General features: G+C 34.7%; 1 protein-coding gene across 4 annotated transcripts in view; it reads right to left on the bottom strand.

Annotated features, from left to right (window-relative positions):
- BANK1 (B cell scaffold protein with ankyrin repeats 1) overlaps positions 1-18,903 on the bottom strand; it is a 327,436-nt gene that overhangs the window by 282,003 nt on the left and 26,530 nt on the right. For all 4 annotated transcript variants that reach the window (XM_077142683.1, XM_077142682.1, XM_077142680.1 and 1 more), the window contains exon 2: positions 12,838-13,236. In XM_077142683.1, coding sequence (XP_076998798.1) covers positions 12,838-13,236 — 399 coding nt within the window. The remainder of the gene's footprint in view (positions 1-12,837; positions 13,237-18,903) is intronic.

An 18,903-nucleotide genomic window follows, 5' to 3' on the forward strand; every position in this document is an offset into this window, starting at 1 on the left:
ATCTGTCACCTGAGAAGGAACATGGCTGGCATCTGCTGATCCTTTGGCTTCTGGTTTCAAACAGCTTCTCCAGAGGCATTTTCTTTCTGCATCTCCAAATATCTGGGTCTCTTATCGGCTCTGTTGCTTCTGAGGTTCCTCTAAAATGTCTTCCCTTTTAAAGGACTCCAGGAAACTAATCAAGACCCACCTTGAATGGTGGAGTCACATCTCCATGTAACCAAAAGGTCACACAACTGAGAGTGTCACACCTCTGTGGAGACAATCTAATCAAAAAGGGTTTTCACCTTACAATACTGAATCAAGATTAAAGGACATGGCTTCTCTGAGGTACAAAACTCTTTCAAACTAGCACAGTTTGAAACTGTAAATAAAGAAATAAAAATTAAATCTACAGTTAAATATATTTTCACATCCAGTAAATTGCAAAAACTAAAAATTCTGTGGATACCAAATACTGGAAATGATATGACACACTGTAGATTCTCTTATATACTTCTCAAGTAAATCGGTGCAATTACATTTGGAAAACAATTTTTATTAATAATTATATCCACAAATCCTTGACCCAGCAATTTTCCTCCCAGGCATAAGCCCCCTAAATGCTAACACCTGTGCACCAAGAGATTGTACAAAGAATGCTCATTGAAACAGAGTTTGTAAATCCAACAAGTAAAATTAAGCAAAGGCTCTGTAAAAAACCCAACTTATGTGGATAATAAAATGAATAGATAAAGTGTTATTTTCCAACTATGTGACAATGAAAATAAATGAACTATAACTATACACATCAACTTTGATAAATCTCACAAACATAATGTTGAGTGAAAGCATATCAGAAAAGAACAAATACAGCATGGTTCCATTAATATAAATTAAAAATCAGACAATATCCAGACACATCTTTTTAAAATGCAAATGCAGTAAAACAGTAAACAAATGCAAAAAATGAATAAAAGAAATTTCTAAATGATGGTTATTTAGGAGAAGGAAGGGAGGGGGGATACAATGACGGAGAACCCGAAAGACTTCAGGAAAATTAGTGATGTCTATATCTTAAGGCAGAAGTGAATCCACAGGTTGATTATTTAATCATTCTATTATATGTACATACACATAAACTCCACTATATAAGGCTATTGTAGTTCACAATTAAAGTAAAACAGATTAACCTTTCAAGATTGGTAAAAGTGATCTATAAATATATTTCTGGGTAATGATCATTTTCTAAAACAATGAGCTGAATTATAATTGCATACACATTTACGAATTCAACACAAACTTCCTTTTCTTAGAAAATTGAGTTTTTTAAACAAAGGGAAGAAACAAAATGCACGAATACTATTTCTAAATCTTTTGAGCAGTTCTTCAATATTCATTAATAAAAATTCTATTCACAGGACAATTGATCTGGACCAGGGGTTCTTACATTTTACTGTATGTGAACCTCAAGTTGGGGAACTCAAATGTTTATTCCCAAAGACCTCTGCTACCTACTCTTTCACAACACACACCCAGAGATTTTGGTTCAGTGGGGTGGGGTAGAGTCAGGGATCTGAAGTTTTGGCAAGTCGTCCCCACATCACCCCCCTGAATAGTCTGTTGCAGGTGGAGAGATTGTAACAGTGACCTGATGATTTGTGGTTATTCTTCATGCTGTGTTGCAAAGTTGGAACAGTGCAGGCAGACTTCTTTACTTACAAAAAAAAAAAAAACCAGTAAATTGTGTTCACTATTTGTAATTTACTTCTATTCACAGGAAAAAAAATCTTTAAACTTTAAAAAAAAACTACAAACCTTTAATCAACTAGAAAGAGTGGTTCTAATTCATATACCTTATTAGATCATGCTTTAAAATGTCAAAGTATGAAAAATGTGAGATTGAGCAACTAGAACCACTAGAAAGTGAAATTCCCATTTGCCCATATTTATCATATCAAACTAGTGAGAAATAAAAAGTTTTTTCTCTCTATAAATGAACAGATATATCATTTTTCTCCAAATTCTTCCTCTCCACTTCCAGCAGGTATTCTCAGTGATTTGGGTCCTCTTTAGGACCTCCCCTGCCGTTTGGTCTGGGACTGCCAAAGGAAAAATGGAATGTCCTGAGATGTGGAATGAAGCTGTTCTTTGTCATGAGGCATTGGTGATTTATATCCGTTCTCCGTTTCTTCTTTCATCCTACTTCCTCAATTCCTATCTGTTTCCTGTTTCCTCGACTCTGATCTCTGGATTTTTAAAACCTCTGCCTGTATCACGTCTTTCCTTGATATTTGATACTTTTTTCCAATCTTGTGTGTCTCAGTTTTCCAGGGCTGCGTTCACAAATACCATAAACTGGTTGGCTTAAACAACAGGAATTTATTGTCTCGTGGTTTTTGGAGGCTGCGTGTCCAACATCACGGTATTGGCAGGACTAGCTTTCTTCCAGAGTCTGCCACAGTCCAGTGGTATTCTGCCAACAATCCTCGGAGCCTCTTGGCTTGCATCTCTGCCTCTGTCACGTGGCACTCTGCCTCATTCGCTGGCTAGTTCTGACTTCTCGCTTCTGCTGACAGAAGGAATTCATATTTCCTTTGTTTATAAGAACTATATGGATGATGAAGGCTTCCAACCTAATTCAGTTTGGCCTTATCTAGATCGGATCTTAGAAGGTTCTATTCACTAATAGGTTCACATCCATACCTGACTCACTGTGACATATTCAAAGAAACTCTTTACAAAGGGTTCACACCCACAGGAATGAAGATTAAAACTTGAACATGCTGACAAGATTCAATTCTCAATTTAGGTGTTTATTTTCGGCTCTGATCTTGGCTTCTTGCCCAATCAGTAACATTCTGATTGGAACATTAGTTCCAATCCTAGAGCCTCTCTCTCTCTCTCGTTCTTTCTCTTTCCTTTCTGCCTTCCTGTTTGCCTCCCATCTTCCCTCTTTCCTTCTCTCCTTTCTTTCTTCCTGCCTTCCTGGCTCCCTGCTTCCTTTCTTCATCCCTTCTTTCCTTCCTTCTTTCTACTTGTTTTCTTTATAAGTATAGAAAGAAAAGTAATACTACCAGCTTATATTTATTGAACATTTATTCTTTGCCAAGAACACTTCTAAGCATTTTATATATAATATATGTAAGCATGGCAACAATAAACTCAGATGGGAACTATTAATTCCACCAGCTCTCTGGTATACCTACTGCCCTAGGATTAAAATAGTAAATGTAAATCTGGGGTACAATAATTACCATTTGCTTAATGGGGAAAAAATAAACATCTCCTACAAACATTCAGCATATAAAGGAAATTTTAGGGAGCTACTCACTTTAAGTGATGATTCCTAATTTTTAATGGATTTTATTTTTAGAGCAGTTTTAGGTGTAAAGAAAACTGCAGAAAAATAAAGAGTTCCCATATAAACCCCCTCCCCATCTCCACGTTTCTTCTATTAACATCTGGAATTGTTACAACTGATGAGGACCCATTGACACATTATAATTAACATCTGTGGTTTACATTAATGTTCACTCTGTGTACAGTTCTATGGGTTTTGACAGATGCATAATGGCATGTATCTATCACTTCAGTGTCATACAGAATAATTTCACTGCTCTAAAAATTCTTGTCCTCTGCCTATTCATCCTTCCCTCTCCTCCCATACCAAACTCCTGCCAACCAATGATCTTTTTACTATCCCTATAATTTTGTCTTTTCAAGAAGGTAATATAATTGGAATCATACAGTGTGTAGCTTTTCCAAACTGGCTTCTTTGACTTAGTAATATCCAACAAAATTTCTTCTGTGTCTTTTCATATCTTGACAGCTCATATCTTTTTATGTCTGAATAATATTCCATTGTATGGATATACCACAGTTTGGTTATCCATTCTATCAAAGGACATCTTGGTTATTTCCAAGTTTTGGCAATAATGAATAAAGCTGCTAGAAACATTTGTGTGCAGGCTTTTGTGTGGACATATGTTTTCAACTCATTTGGGTTACTGTCCAGAAGTATGATTGCTGGATTATACAGTAAGCCCATGATTAGCTTTGTAAAAAACTATCAAACTGTTTTTCTGAAATGACAGTACCATTCTGCATTCCTATAATTTTTTTTTTTTTTTTTTTTTTTTTTTTAAAGACAGAGAGAAGGAAGGAAGGATAGAAGGAAGGAAGGAAGGAAGAAAGGGAAACATTTTTAAACATTTTCTTGTTTTATTGTATTTTGTTTCTTTGTTTTTGTTACATGGGCTGGGGCCGGGAATCGAACCGAGGTCCTCCGGCATAGCAGGCAAGCACTTTGCCCGCTGAGCCACCGCGGCCCGCCTCCTATAATTTTTATTTGCATTATCTATAACCATGAAATATCTCTCCATTTATTTGGATCTTCTTTGACTTATTGCATCAGAGTTTTGTAGCATCCCTCATATAGATCTTGTACATATTTTGCTAGATTTGTTCTTATGTATTTCTTTCTCTCCTTTTACTGCTAACGAAAATGGTGTTGTGTTTCTAATTGCAAATACTAGTTGTTCACTGCTAGAATATAGGAGAGAAGTTGACTTCTGCAAATTAACTTTGTATGCTGTAACCTTGTTATAACAATGTATTAGTTCCAGGAATTTTGTTTGTTGATTATTGCAGACTGTTCACATAGACAATCATACAATCTAAGAACGAAGACAGTTTTATTTCTTCTTTCCCAAATTTTATACCTTTTATTTCCTTTTCTTTTTTACTGGACACATTAACTAGAACCTCTAGTATGATATTAAATAGGAGTGGTACTTTTCTGAAGAACAAATACAGATGGCTAAAAAGCACATGAAGGGCTGGTCATCTTCGTTGGCTATAAGGGAAATGCAAATTAAGATGGCAATGAGATATCACCTCACACCAATAAGAATGGCTGCTATTAAACAAACAGGAAACTGTAAATGTTGGAGAGGATGCTGAGAAATTGGAACACTTATTCATTGTTGGTGGGAATGTAAAATGTTTCAGCCACGGTGGAAGTCAGTTTGGCGATTCCTCAGGAAACTAAATATTGAAGTTGCCGTATGATCCGACAATACCAATACTTACTCGGTATATACCCAGAAGAGTTGAGGGCAGTGACGCGAACAGACATTTGCACACTGATGTTCATAGCAGCACTATTCCCAATTGCCAAGAGATGGAAACAATACAGGTGCCCATCAATAGATGAGTGGATAAACAAAATGTGGTATATACATACAATGGAATATTATGCAGCATTTAGACAAAATGACATCCTGGAGTATATGACAATGTGGATGAACCTTGAGGACATAATACTGAGTGAAATAAGTCAGACACAAAAGGAAAGATACTGTATGATTCCATTATTATGACTCTGATAAAGCCACCAGTGTTTTGGAATAGCTAGAAGGAAAAATCTGAGATGTGGGCATGGTAGCCCAGGACAAACTCTGGGAACTGTTCTGTAGCTGCTTGTTGAAGTGTGATTTGAAGGTTGTTGCTTTTTTTCTTTCTTTTCTTTGTATATACATTATATTTTACAACAAAAATAATATAAGCAATTATTGTAATATTAGATAAATTCCTGAAATAAAAAATTTGAAATAAATAGGAGTGAAAAGTGGGCCATTCTTTCCTTGCTCCCAATCTTTGGGGAAAAACATCCAGTTTCTCACTAATACAAATGATGTTAGTTGTATATCTTTTATATACGTTGTTTATTAAGTTGAGGAAAAAATTCCCCTCTATTCCCAATTCACTGAGAAGTTTTTACTTATTTTTAATAATGAATGGTTGGCTCCTAATATTTTTGAAGCACTAAAATTGTATAAGAAAGGAACATGATATACAACAAACCAGAGTATAAGTAAGCAAAATAAAATAGTTCCAGCTGGATTTTTACTCAATAATATATTGCTGTGAACAAAAGCTGATATTCATACTTAAGAAAATCATTTATCTGTGAAAGTATATTTACATTTGCTCTTCACTCATTCATACTTTCATTCCACAAGTGTATTATCAAATAAATTCTATTTTCAAAGGACTGTGCTAAGCACAATGGAAATGTTGAGAAGATAAATAAGACATGCTACTTGACACAAATAGCTAAAATATCTTAAAGACTTGAATAGAAAGTGAAAATGACCTGTCAGGCTAGATGACCAACCCTTTCCCCCTTCTCTATTGCTAAACTGTTACATATAAAATAGATAACTGGAAGCTGCATGGATGTCCACCACAGTGTAATTAGGTCTAACTTCACAATGCCTGCACTGAAGTATGTCCTTCTTCAAAATGAATCACCTCTCAAAGCTGCACAGCCTCAGCACATAATAGCAGTGTGTGCATACTTTGAGTGTTTTGCATGTATCTAATCTTAGACATTATAAATATAGAGAGTAGATAACCCAAAATATTTAGCCAATAATTTTACATGCACTTATGCATATATACATATGTTCAGCAAATATGTATCTGTTTGTATGTATGAATATATAGACCTATATATAAAACTATTTGAAAGTATGTTGGAAAGAATTTGCTCCCCTAAATAACTTAATGTGTATTTCCTAAAAATAAGGACATTTTCTTATCACCATAGTACAATTTCAAAATCTGAGACTCTGACATTGATATAACACTATTATCTAATACATTGTCCATATTCAAATTTTATCAGTTATTATCCTAATTTCCCGTATAGCCATACGCTCCCGGTCCAATACCTGATATAGGATAATTCACTCATTGTATGTAGTTTTCATGTAACTTTAGACCTCTTCAATCTGGAGAAATAACTCAGGCTTTCTTTTAGTTTCTTGACCTTGATATTTTTAAAAAGTAGTAATTATTTTATGGAAGTCCCCTCAATTTTGGTCTGTCTCATATTTCCTGATGATTAGCAGCAGGTTTTGCATTCTTGGCAAGAATACTAGAGCAAACCTTCTCATCATTAATTAAGTAAAGAGCCCAGCCACATCACTAAACATTTATAAACCTACCCTTAAAAACACAATTTGTACTTTCTGTTATTTTTTTGGATGTTTAGACTGGCGACATGTTTTTAAAAGAAAGTAAACAGCATTACGCTTTTTTTTAAAACCCAAGGTAATGAGGAGAAGAAAATAAACTGACAAAAATAGTTAAACAAAGTAAATGGAATTCAATGAGAGTTGTAAATTTTTAAAAAATCAAAACATAATAGAATTACAGAGATAAGGAAAATATTTTTCAAACATAGAGGACGTGAAATGAATTAATTCTTTGACAAATAGCTTTTCAAAAGATCTTAAGGCTGAAGATTAGTTGAAAAGCTGATGGCTGAAAACATGGGAAAGGGCACATACAATGGGAATAAATAAATGTGCAGACATGGGAAGTCTCTGTTTATTCAATGGGAAGTGATACAATTCCCCTAACATATCATGCTCATCCTAATGGAAATGGCCTGGATTTGTATGTTGGCATCATACTGCAGAGGAGTTACAGGGTCATGCTATTGAGGATGCCATTCATTTGAATGGCTAGGAAGACTCATCGACCAGTGGTGAACAGGCCACTGAAACAGAGCTGAGCTCCTACAGCAATACACAACTAAGACGGAGGGAAAGAAATTCTATATATTTAATTTTTGTTGTTTTGTTGGTGGTGATGTCTTTGTTTTCTTTTGTTTTTGTTTTTCCAAAACTCTATTGTTAACATTGCTACTCTGAATTTAAAGTTTCCTCTTTTAGATTTAATAAAGATAAAGATTTGAAATCCTTGCTTTGATAGTTGAAAACAAAATTAAAATATTGTAAAATCTTCAAGAATTAATTAGCAACTTTTCCACCACCATTATCTCCCACGTGACCATGAGAAAATAAGCCAAGGAGGGAGCTGTTGGTGAATGGTGATCTAACTATTGAAAAGAAGCCAGGATGTCTGCCTATACCACAGGCAAAGGTGGAAAGAGCAAAGAACTAAGATTGGGAGAAAGAGAACAGTAGCTATACCATAATTACAGAAACCGGTAAAATTTTTTTTTTTTTTACAAAGGAGAGGAATAAAGTACAGAAGTGTTGGGTGATTTTATATAAATTTGAGATCAGACAATTTATAGTATGTATAAATAATACAGTATGGAATCTATACACGGCAGAAAATATAGAACAGGAAAATCAGGAAAAGGATCAAAAATAAAGAAAAAGAAGACAGGGAAAGGAAGAAATATGGCTTAAGTGATTATACAACGTACAGAAAGGTGAAAACACACGGATTCATATTATTCTTAGTTTCAGAAATAAGGGAGTTGGAAAATCACATTTTTAATATCTTAAAAGGAAATAAAACCCTCAGATTAAACATTTACTGCTTTACATTTCTCATCTATTTTTTAATATTAAAAACTTTTCTCAGGAGCCTTGATTAATTATAAAACATATTTCTCTTTCATTAAGTTTTATAAAATTTCTTATGATTTTCCTTTGTCTTATGAATATAATAGAACATTTAATTATTTCTATTACTTTTCTAGCATTATCATTTTTCTCTTTATCATATATTTCTCAACAAGTTTCCTTTATTCTTGGTATAATTTGTCTGGGAAATGGGAGAAAGCAGAAAAGGGATAGTAAAAATTGAATAGCACATCTTTCCTACCATTTCACCCATTTTTACACAGTTTTCAGTTTTTTTTTTTTTTTTAAAGGAAAGACAGAGAGAAGGAAGGAAGGAAGGAAGAAAGGGAAACATCTTTAAACATTTTCTTGTTTTATTGTATTTTGTTTTTTTGTTTTTGTTACATGGGCTGGGGCCGGGAATCGAACCGAGGTCCTCCGGCATAGCAGGCAAGCACTTTGCCCGCTGAGCCACCGCGGCCCGCCCCAGTTTTCAGTTTTGAGTAATAAACTTCATGTGTTCAATGTGAATGGCAACATTCAACATTACGTGGTTTAGTAGATCACTTAATCTGTTTATTAAAACAAATGCATCAATGTAGATTTCTGCTGGACCACAGAAACTAGTATCAATTTTATTAAGGGACCCAATCCACAAATAAAATTTATGTATGATTTGGAAATTGCTTATAAATCTCCAATCTGGTTGCATTCTGATAACTGGACATATTTATCAGCTTTGAACACCTTTTCTATGCAATAATGTTATATTTCCCATTTTATTACATTTTAGCTACTCTAAAAAATCAGAGTCCATCATCTGAATGTGGGAAGATTCACACATTCAAATCACACCACTTTTCCTGTAAAGTATAAACTTTTCTCCTTTTAAATATAGACAGGAATATAATTTGAAGATAAAAAAGAATCCCACTGCCACAATCACCTAAAGGTAATTTTCATAAAAAAAAAAGCAAAAACAAAAACAAAAGATATCCCTCAAATTTTTGTAACATAATAGTGACATCATAATTTAAATGGCTAAAACTACTTGAGTTCTTCAGATGAAATAGCAATGATAGTATGGGGAGAACCACTTAAAATTTTGCTATCAATGTTGAGTGGCCCTGCATTTTGTGGAAAAAAATAAACATAGAATTACTTGTGATTTTCCCCAGAATTTTTCAACTCTTTCCTCTTTTAACTCGAATACTTCATGTACTTAAGGACTATTAAAGAAGAAAGAACTTATCAGAAACTTTAAGATTTCTATGATTTCTAGTTTGACGATTGTTATGCAGAGTCAAAATTTCTCCTTTTTATTCCTAGAATTCACCCCAAACCCAGAATATGAAAAAGCCCTATTTAGTAAAAATAGGGCTTTTAATAGTAAAATATTAAAATCCCTAAAATAGTAAAAATAGGAAACAATAAAATCCCAGACGCTCAGATCAATGGAATGGTTCCAAAAGCAGCACCGATTGAGTAGAAGGGTGTGCAGCAGAAAGCAGAGAAAATAAACTTTCCCAGAACTAATCAAGAAGTAGCAAATTTCAAAAAGAACTAACAACTGTACATTTCTCTAAGGCTAGGGGAATGAATACCCCTTGTTTTAATTGCAGACACAACGCAACAGTTTGAGAGAGGAGCATCTGTGGAAGAAATTTGGTTCTGAAAAGCAGAGAAAGTGAGGCTAACTGAGGAAATATACAGAAAAGACATATTTATAGGAAGCAGTACATATATGTGAAAGCAAAGAAGAAAGTCTCATTGGGGTAGAGAAAAACAGAACCAAACAAATAAAAGAATTCACAATTGCCTCTTTCCATTGGTTGAACTTAGAGACACTCACTTTGTTTTGTTCTTGATACAAAAGAAGAGTGAACTAGCACAGAATCTATATAAAAATACAAGAAGAGAGAGAGAAAGAAAGACAGAGACAGGGAGAGATGGAGAGAAAGAGAGAGATATCAATGACACATGGCATAACCCTACTAAAATCTTGCTTTCATAAAAGGAGTTGAAAATTGTACCAAACATGTCACTATGAATTTAGAAAATGTAATGAACTGCAAGTACCTCTTGAGGCAACTGTATATTGCAAAAATGCAAGGTGTCAGGGAGAATTAGCAAGCCAACAAGAAATGAATTCTAAGCTTCAAGGGCTCAAACAAAAGACATATAGTGAAAAAATTAAAGGCACTATAAAAATGGAAAAATTGTAAGGAAACACAGTAAGGTAGCAAGGATTGAAGGGATTCATGCTAGCAAAGTAAGCTGGAAATTAATAAAGAATAAAAAAAAGATTAGAGAGAAATTAGAGTGTACAACACAGACAAAAGAAGTCCAACATACATGTAAGGGAACCACAGGGTAGGGGGTACAATAATCAGGCAGGGCAAATGTTCAAAGATATAATTTTTTCAAAAAAGTTCCTGAAATAATAGAAGCACTTGAATCTACATTTTGGGGGAAATATATGACTCTGGGCAAAACAATACAGGATAGTCACCTCTAGGATAATATGTTAGTAAAGTCACGAGATGTGAAATATAAATGAAGACTCTTTTAGTCAGGCAGCAAATAGATAAGTCACTTAGTAGATGAAAGTCAGACTGGCTTCAAAACAATTCTCCAAAGTGCCCTCAGTGGCCCTCAGTGCTGGTAAGAAGAGCAAGAACAGTGTCATCGGCCAAAGCAAGAGTCAAACACTTCTGAAGATGCAAGAATTCAGAAGCATTTTTCCCAAGAGGCAGACCTTCCTCCGGAATCTATCAGAGGTAATCTTTGGCCACAACCAATCAACGATTTAAAAACCAACGACTATGGAACTGGCCCAGAATGTGAGTGCACCGCGTAGGAAGCTGATCTTTCCCCAGTGGAGCCTTCACGTGAGTGTAGCCCAGGACAGCTTGAGTCCAACCTCACGAGAGACCCAACACCCAGGTAAACCTCTCCTGGATTCCTGAACCACAGAAACTGCAATATACTAATTGTTTTTGTTGTTTTAAGTTGCTACATCTTGTAATAACTTGTTTTGCAACAATAGTAACTAAAACAAGTCTAATGCAAGGGCTGAACTTTGAACAGGCTGGAATACTAGAATAAAGGGAAAGACTTTTTCATAGAAAAGTGCTGATGTCTTGTGAGTCTCACACTTCCTCCACCTCCTCCGTGGGGGAAAAATAAGAATCATTAGCCTTTCTTCAAGCAGAGTTTGAGACTGGTTTCCTGCAAACCACGTGGTGTTGATATGTTTCCTGGATTTACAAAACATCAAGGTTCGTGCTAGACCCAAATTCGGAAATGGCTAAAGACAAGAAGTGTGGCTGCACTGCTGCTTTGAGGGCAGGATGATGATGGCTCTCCTGTAAATGTCTTTCATACCCAAAGTTTGTCAGGGCAAAAGATGAAAATTCTTACAGACAAATGTGGGCCAGGTGGGAGAAAGTCCAGCTGAGACATGTCTTGGTGTGATTTTGCCCAAGAGAGATCCATGATTGGGCCATAGAATTCAACACTAAGCATCATTATCTGGCTGGTCACCAAAAAATAGGAACTAAAAGAAGAAGCATTTACTTCTTTAAGGAACTGCAGATGAGGGACTCTCCAAAGAACCCATAAATATACTAAAAAAAAAAAAAAAAACAGAGAAAGGACCTACCTCTTAATAACTGATATGACCAAATTAAACCAGGCCCACCCTGTTCCTGTAGGGGACGAATTCAAAGCAGGAAAACTCAGGGATTGAAGGTGAAATGCAGGTTGAGAAAATTAGGGAAGCAGCTGACCTCTGCCCCATTCCTTGGTAAGGCCGAAGCAATATAGAACTGGATGAGGGAGAATCTGTAGCATTAATAAACTTCTGTTTTGTCTTTTACATGGAACTGGGCATTCTAATTGCCAAAATCGTGTTCTGCTGTTTAATATGATTATACATGCTCAAAACTAAATTCAAACTATGTAAAAATTACTGCATTTCAGATCACAGTAACAGATGAATCATTATCAGTAAGACAGAAATACTATAATAATCCAAACCTTCAAACTTGAGTCAGCTACTAACTGACAACAATACTAGGGCATAGAATATTAACTCAAACCTCATTAGTTAAGTAAGAAACAAGTTTCCCAGGACCCAAGTTGGCATATGGCGGCATAGTATGCATACTTGTTCCACTATGGTATCATACAGACTGTTCTAATGAATAATTTTATAAAACATTTTTAGAACAGCTGATAAGCTTTGATTGGAATATACCCCAAAATTAAGAATCTTGATGAATTTGGTGAAAAGTATAAAATAATGTGAATAAATTTAGCTTCCATTTGCCTTCTTTTTTATTCTAACATCAGAGTATTATTCATTGGTTGAATAACAAAAAACTTTCTGATTTTTTAAAAAAATTATAGCGAAGAAACAAAAAGGCAAAACAAACAAATAAAGATGACTTGGTAACAATACCTCTGAATATGACACTCTTGATTACAGAGATGTAATCCTCTGGCTCCTGCTCAGTTGAGATCTCCAATTTGCCTCCAGAAATATTTAATAATTTATAGAGCTGATCTGAACTCTTCACCCCACAAAGCAGAGTAACCACACTTTCTGGTGAATATAGTATGTTTTCCAGAAACTGACACTTCTTTGCAGTGAGGTCTTCAAGCAGGCTACTTGATAATATTAAAAGTTTACATTTGTAGGAGTTTAAACTCAGCAACTCCAAATCTTGAAGAGAGGAATTCTCCAAATGATACAACAGGATTGCTTCCCTCTTCACAACATGCAAGAAAATTTCCTTCAAGTACAGAGCCCATTCCTCAGCATCTTCTTCATATATCACTAGAATGTCTTTTGCATTTTCTGTAAAAGAAGAAAATAATATATTAACTTTCTTATATTTGAAATGCTTTGGTTGTATTATTGTTTCTTAAAAATTTGTAATAAACTGTTTAGGAGATATACTGATTTGCTTCTCCCAGAGACCAATAATCCAATTAATATTACCTCATTATAATAAAACAGGATTTAAAATAATCCATACTTTGTAACATGGTTCATACTCTCTTATACAAACGTGAATTGGGGATGCTCAAAAGGAATAAATGAAAGGTCTCTAGAAGAATGGAAAGAATGCTCTAATGGAATCAAGGCTTCAGGCTCCCAGGCATGGATCTGCAACCAACTATATACAACTATATACTAGATTACAGTATTAATTTATTTAAGCCCTGTGGAGGCTTAGAAAAAAATGGAGATTAGAAAAAAAAAATTAAGCCCTGTCTAATAAATGTGATTATTTTGAGAAGAAATAAGAATATTCATAAAAGGACTTTGAAAGCTTACTTCCAGGAAAGGATGGAGATATAAGGTCATATCACAGAATTTCCATCCCCAGTACCCAACAAAACAAACAAAATGAATGTTTTCTTTTTAAAAGAAAGAAAAAATTCAATAGCCGAAACCAAAACAAACGGGTACAATTTTATGCCTTTGACTAAAAATTTGAAGTCAGAGAAACAAATAGAAAAGTTGTGGGTGCAGTATTCATCCTAAACCTATCTCTTGCCCCAGGACCAGCACTGGTGAAGAAACGTGAATCTTCAAAACCCTCAGGGTACTCGTGGGTCTCTTTCTTTCCAATAAAGTGATCACAGGGTGACTGCAAAAGTCTCTTAGAACCCTTCACTTGGCAAGGCTCAAAACTGCGTTAGGAAAACCAGCCAAAGTCCACAGAACTCAAACACACACATTCCAGAGGAGATGGTCCTTGCAGAGGACGTTAAACAGGATTTCATTAGCTAGTACTCAGGACCTCCAACCAGATCTTCACACAGGCAAACTTTCCTTCTTCTCCCCTTTTCTCTGAGGCCACGGAAAACTGATACAGATTTTGCTCTCTCAAACTATAGTTTGGAGGGGGAAATTTAAAACCCCAGATAAGATAAGGAAGGGAATTTAAAGGATAATTTGCTCACAACATGTTAAGCAAGTAAAAGCCTTAACTTTTATGAAAAAGTTAAAAAAGGAAAAAAACGATAAGTAATTGGTAATTATTATGGGGGGAAAACAATGGCAAATAGTGTTAACAAAACAATAATAATAATAACAGAGAAAGCATGTAAAAATGTAGTGGGAATCATTAGAAAAAAATAAAAACTCTCCATTTAAGTCCTTTATAGTATTAAAAAAACATAGATTAAAAAAAAACAGAGTCCAAGGTGTTTTCATTTTTAAAATAAATAATGTGAAAGAGAATAATGCAAGGAGATGAACTGAGAGCCCCAAAACACCATTGCTAAGGTGATAAATTAGAAAAGTCAACAACTGAATTAGATACAGATGATATTTTAATTTCTAGTCTAAAAGAAAAGCTTGATATTTTCATAGTAAATAAAATAGAGATTAAAGCAATTGGTGAGAATATAATATACAGAGAAAAGAGATTTAAAAAAGAAAAGATTCAATATAAGCATAACCCAAAAACCTGAAGTAGAAGAAAACAAGTCTTATTGAAGTACTTTAAAACATAATTTCAAGTATCCCTGAAGTAAAGAAAGTAAAAGGAACCAGGTCTAAGCATCAATGAAGTACAATCATGTTCCAGGAAGTTTTGAGAGAAAGCATATCTTGATTAAATTTCTCTTGGTTTAGTAGTAATTATAAAAGTTCTTAATATACCTGGAAAGGAAAAGCAAGTCATCTACAAAGAGAAATTATCATGTTAGTCTTAGATTTCTTCAGAGAAATTTCAAGACAGATTATAGTAACAATTATAAGAGTGTTCTTACAAAAAAAATTCATAGAATATTGAACAGCATGAAAAAATTATAACTGCAACATGTAATAAAAAAGATAATGGAAAAAATCAGACACAGAAGAGTGTGTACTGCATGAATGCATTTACATAAAGTTCAGAAAAAGAAAATCTGATCCAAGGTGATATAAATCAGAAGAGCGGTTATATGTAAGGGTTGAATTATTGAATGAAAGTCAGCATAAGTGAGCCTACTGGGGTCCTGGAAATATTCTATATCTTGGTCTGGGTGATAAATGTATACACATATAAACATTTATTGATCTGTGTACCTTAGATTGTGTAAATTATACTTCAATAAAAATAAATTAATAGTATCAAAATAAAGTTCTAGAATAACAGCTGTTCAAAGGGCCTAGAGTTACAGCATTATCTGAAGATCAGTACATCCTTCAGTATTATTTTTATCTGAAAGTAGCATACAGGACATAATCTAATTTTTAATTAAATGACAATCCTTAAAATAATCCCATCATTGTTAACACCATTTGGTTTATGGCAGATAGTACTTGGAGAGATTTGTAGCCTTTTTTCATGCTTTCATATTGCTTACATTTTTACATTAAGCATGCATTATTTTAAAAATCAATAAAGAATCCATATGTGCCGATTTGTCTAGGTAATCATCTCCAGTTGTTGGGTCCAATACTGGCATAATTATTACTGTAGAGGTGTTTCATAGATGGGATTAGCATTTTACAATCAGTTGACCTCAAGAAAAGATTACCCACCATACTGTGAGTAACATTGATTTCAATAAATTGGGGATCTATGCCAGTTTGAATCTGTCGTGTGCCCCAGAAAGCCAAGTTTTTTAATCCTCATTCAGTATTGCTGGGTGGGAGCTTTTTTATTTCTTCCATGGAGATGTGACCCACCCAATTGTGGGGTGGTGACTTTTGATTGGATGGTTTCTATGGAGATGTATCTCCACTCATTCAAGTGGGGTTGTTTACTGGAGCCCTTTAATAGGGAACCATTTTGGAAAAAGCTTTAGAACCACCAGAACCGACAGAACAACCAGAACCAACAGAGTCCACACAATGAGAGACCTGCGGACATGAAGAAGGAAAACTCCCCCAGGGGAGCTTCATGAAACAAGAAGCCAGGAGAGAAAGCTAGCAGATGTCGCCATGTGCCCTCCCAGCTGAGAGAGAAACCTCAAATATCATTGGCCTCCTTGAACCAAGGTGTCTTTCTCTGGGTGCCTTAATTTGGACATTTCCCTAGCTTGCCTTAATTTGGACATTTTCATGGCCTTAAAACTGTAAACTTGCAACTTAATAAATTTCCCTTTTTAAAAGCTGTTCCATTTCTGGTACATCACGTTCCAGAAACTCTCAAATTAGAACAAGATCTTAACAATAAGAACTGAGGCTTCCAGGGATTAAAAGTGATTCTGTTTCAAAACTGATACCCCTCCCTTCTTCTTGAGTTAACAGCTTAGAATATTCTGATTCAAGAATTCATCATTGACACTGGAATTTCTAATCTTCAGCCTACGTTACAAATTCACACATGTCAGACCTTCTCCCCCCACCACAACTGTATGAGCCAATTTATTATAAATTTATATATATACACACAGAGAGATATATTTATAACATGCTGATTCTGTTTCTCCGGAGAAGCCTCACTGACACACTATCCTTTAAAACAATTTGTAAGACATTATCATGAGCACAAAGAACACAACACCAAAACTCTTTTAATACATAGTCATCTTTTTTCTCTGGATATTGAGCATGTGTTTTCTATACCACTGATGTGACAACTAACACATAATGATTATGAGAACTTCTGTCCTTTCTCATGATATAAATTATATCTACAAGGACAGATGTTTTATCATTCAAATCTTTGATTCCTTTATAATGCCTAGCACAATTTCTTGAAGAGATACTCAATAAATATTGTTATATTATACATACAGAACGAGAGAAAACATCTGGCAGAAAACATATGGCAATCATACACAAGTTATGTATGAATCATCAGTATGGTTCTGCTATTCACTGTATAGCATATCACCCAGTCTGGATGTTAAATAAATACTGTTGAAAAAACACAAATATGGTACCATAATTCAGTATTTATGCTTTAATGTTTAAGGAACAGTAGATGGAGGGTTTGCTCATAGTTAGCCAAAGTAAGTTGTTGCATAGTTAAAAAACAATTGGAGTAAATTAAGTTAATAATAATTTAAATGATCATGTGCTTAAAAAAATTAGGTCGCTAAGAGTTTTACATATGTGATGTCATTTACTTCTCAAAATTACCTTATTAAGTAAGTACTAATGTTATATCCATTTTACAGATGGGAACACTTAAGCAGTAGTACAGTCAGGATTCCAAAGCAGTTTGTCTTTAGAGCCTACAATTTTAAACCCTAACAGCAGAGAACACAATAACATTTTTAAGGGATGAAAACAGATTTTTCTGTAGTGTCAGGGGCTAAATATTTCAATACTAACAGCCTTTAAGGTCATCTCAAGTATGGAAGTATGTGAAATCTTATTGAAAGACTGGACTCCTCTCAAAGAAAATGAAAAATACAGAACAGAAGATGCATTCCAAGACTATGGTTATCTAGGAAGAATTTAAAGAACTTACTTCTTTTTTATAATTTTTTTATTAGAGAAGCTGTGGATTTACATAACAATCGTACATACTACAGGAGTCCCATACACCTCTCACCACCAACACTTGCATCATTGAGGAAAATTTGTCACAATTGAGGATAGCACATTTTTTGTAATTCTACTATTTTTAACAGTAATTACATTTGTTACAATTGTTGAAAGGTTATTAGTACTATTAACTACTGTCCACCTTTTATGTAGGGGTATTTTTCTCATATTCCCTATCTATTTTTTATGCATATCTTTATTTTATTTAGCCATACATTGGATAAAGAGAGTGTTAGTCACAACGTTTTTACAATCACAGGGTCACAAGATGGAAGCTATATAGTTAAACAATCATTATCAAAGATCAAGGCTATTAGATTACAGTTCAGCAATTTCAGATATTTCTTTCTGGCCATTCTAATACACAAGAAACTAAAAAGAAATAACTATATAATGAGTTAGGAGTCATCTTCATTTCTTAAATCTTAACTTCTCGGTTGCAACTCCTCCCTCTTATTTGATTGTTCTCTCAATCTTCAGTAGTACCTAGTCAATGACTATTCTAACTTCTTCATGCCAAAAAGACGTGTTGACATTATGAGGCAGAGGAATGTAACTAGTTGATGCTCTTGGAGAAACTGTTACCTCTGGGTTTCAGGGCTTATCTGGCATAGGAGCTATTTGGAGGCTTTAAGTTTCCGTAAAAATAAACTTAATAGGTAAAACTTTTATAGAGTCTTGGATAGAGCCCAAGGTATTTAGGTTTTCAGGAATACTATTGGTTGCAAAGGCTTGGCATACAGTAGAGGTTTGGCTGAAGCTTGCATAAGAGTATCCTCCAGAAAAGCCTCTTGACCCTATTTGAAATCTCTCAGCCACTGAAACTTTATTTTGCTTCATTTCTCTTCCCCTTTTTGGTCAAGAAGTCATTCCAAATTCCACAAAGCCAGAGCCAGTTTCGCCCCTAGAAGTCATGCCCCACCATGTCAGGGACACTTACACCCTGGAAGTCATGTCATGGAGGAATGGTAGTGAGTTTATTTGTAGGGTTTGGCTTAAAGAGAGGGTCCACATCAGAACAAC

Source organism: Tamandua tetradactyla, chromosome 24, assembly GCF_023851605.1.
Source record: "Tamandua tetradactyla isolate mTamTet1 chromosome 24, mTamTet1.pri, whole genome shotgun sequence".
NCBI classification, from domain to species: Eukaryota; Metazoa; Chordata; class Mammalia; order Pilosa; family Myrmecophagidae; genus Tamandua; species Tamandua tetradactyla.